The sequence below is a fragment of the Chiloscyllium plagiosum genome, chromosome 1 (assembly GCF_004010195.1).
Source record: "Chiloscyllium plagiosum isolate BGI_BamShark_2017 chromosome 1, ASM401019v2, whole genome shotgun sequence".
NCBI classification, from domain to species: domain Eukaryota; kingdom Metazoa; phylum Chordata; class Chondrichthyes; order Orectolobiformes; family Hemiscylliidae; genus Chiloscyllium; species Chiloscyllium plagiosum.
In genome coordinates this window covers 24094185-24096410 of record NC_057710.1, presented here as the reverse complement: position 1 = coordinate 24096410, position 2226 = coordinate 24094185, and the positions used below count along the sequence as shown (strand labels likewise).

The 2226-nt window shown below is 39.6% G+C and overlaps 1 protein-coding gene across 1 annotated transcript in view; it reads right to left on the bottom strand.

Annotated features, from left to right (window-relative positions):
- polr1a (RNA polymerase I subunit A) overlaps window positions 1-2226 on the bottom strand; it is a 129491-nt gene that overhangs the window by 101204 nt on the left and 26061 nt on the right. The window contains exon 5 of the mRNA XM_043715974.1: window positions 1474-1559. Within this exon, the coding sequence (XP_043571909.1) occupies window positions 1474-1559 (86 nt within the window). The remainder of the gene's footprint in view (window positions 1-1473; window positions 1560-2226) is intronic.

Genomic DNA, 2226 nt, shown 5'->3' with positions numbered 1-2226 from the left:
GGTGGAGGGTATAGGGGAGATGTCAGGGGTGGGTTCTTTACCCAGAGAGTGGTGGGGGCATGGAATGCGCTGTCCGTGGGAGTGGTAGAGTCGGAAACATTGGTGACCTTTAAGCGGCAATTGGATAGGTACATGGATGGGTACTTAAGCTAGGTTAGAAGTTCGGCACAACATCGTGGGCCGAAGGGCCTGTTCTGTGCTGTATTGTTCTATGTTCTATGTTCTATGTACATTAACAAAAAATGAAACCCATATTTACAACCAAGTGTTTGTGGCTCCTTACATCAATGCTTTTCACAACCATAATATCTTCTTCCCAAGTGTGCTACTATCCATCTCCTGCTGGATTCCTCCTTTTGCGTTCACAATGCTTTCACAACTCCTTTCCATTGATAATTTACAAAACACCTATCCTGTTCTGTCTTGTTCATGACTTGACAGCATTTGCAAGGTTTTCCTCATTCTTAGACACACCTTCCTGCTGCACATCTCCACAACAGCCTCTCCAGAAATGCAAATTTCTTCCATTCATCCCTTTGAAATCCCCAAAACTCAACTCAGCAATACATTGCCTGCACAAACTTAACTTTACTGTTTAAGAGCACATCAAAAAAAACTAAAACTTTATTTTTTTTCTGCTTTGAGTTAAATTTCTGTTAAATTACTCCTGTAGTTCTTAGTTAATAGTAACCATTGGTTTCACGTACAGCGGAATGAACATAGATCACAATCTAGGAAAGATATAAGTAATTACTTGCATGAAAACAAATACATTTCCTATCAGTTCCTAATAACTCAGTCACAAAAAACACAAAGATGCAAGCTTTAATATCTTTCTTTGTGTTGAATCTGAACTCATTTGGGGCAACAGAAAAACAGCAATAGTTGAATTTTGCAAACCTGACTGTCAGCATCACATTTCCTACTTGTTGCAGCACATCATGCTTTTCATAACAGGGCTGGTTCTATAAATTGGCATTAACTCTCTTTACACTTTGATCCTTGACATGGTTAATGTATCTCGTTTGCAACAGCTGACATGCTCACTGACGTAGTACCAGCTTCTAACTACCTAATTTCTATGTTACAACTCCCTAGGTCTCTTTGTCACTTCCCTCTACCTCATGTCCATTAATTATGACAGCTCTATACCCCATAATACTGGGAGAGTGAAGAATCAGGCTCGTCAGTATGTTACCTCTTGCTTTGTTATGTGCTAAATCTCTGGTGACCCTTAATACCACCATTATAAGCAGTGCTAAGAATGAAGGTGTAGACGAAGAGGAAAGCTCAAGTATATTTTCTGTACAAAATAAAAAATTAATACAGATTCCACTCCTTTAATCATTAATTATCTTCAGTATGCAGGCATGAGCAACAAAAGGAATATTAACTAGCTGCTGCCACAGGCACTTATTCTGCATACATATATTCTACAATGTACAAAGTAATGTCACCTCAGAAATCACTTACTGGCAGTTTGGACACTTCCTTGATTTCATCTGATTTTTCCAGAAATCGCCTATCAATTTATCTTTGCAGTCACTCACATTTTTTACCTTGCAACAAAACAGAATCATAATGTAATGTAAATATTAAAACGTTTCAAAAAACTTTAATACATTTATTCACAAGGCAGCATATCTTTGAAAGTTTGCTTGCGCTATTTTTCTGTATATGCATTCATTTCAAGTCTCTCTTTTCTCAAAGTGCCACTTGTGCATGTCATGCAGAACAACATCCCCTCCATATTCAAACAACTCAAAGATGGTGAATATATGAAATCACCATTTTGAAATAATTACTTAGAGTCATAGAGTCACAGAGATGTACAGCAAGGAAAAACACCCTTCGGTCCAACCTGTCCATGCCGACCAGATATCCCAACCCAATCTAGTCCCACCTGTCAGCACCCGGCCCATATCCCTCCAAACCCTTCCTATTCATATACCCATCCAAATGCCTCTTAAATGTACAATTGTACCAGCCTCCACCACTTCCTCAGGCAGCTCATTCCATACAAGTACTGCCCTTTGTGTGAAAACGTTGTCCTTTAGGTCTCTTTTATATCTTTCCTCTCTCACCCTAAACCTCTGCCCACTAGTTCTGGACTCCCAGATCCCAGGGAAAAGACTTTACATATTTATCCTATCCATGCCCCTCATAATTTTGTAAACCTCTGTAAGGTCACCCCTCAGCCTCCGACGCTCCAGGGAAAACAGCCCC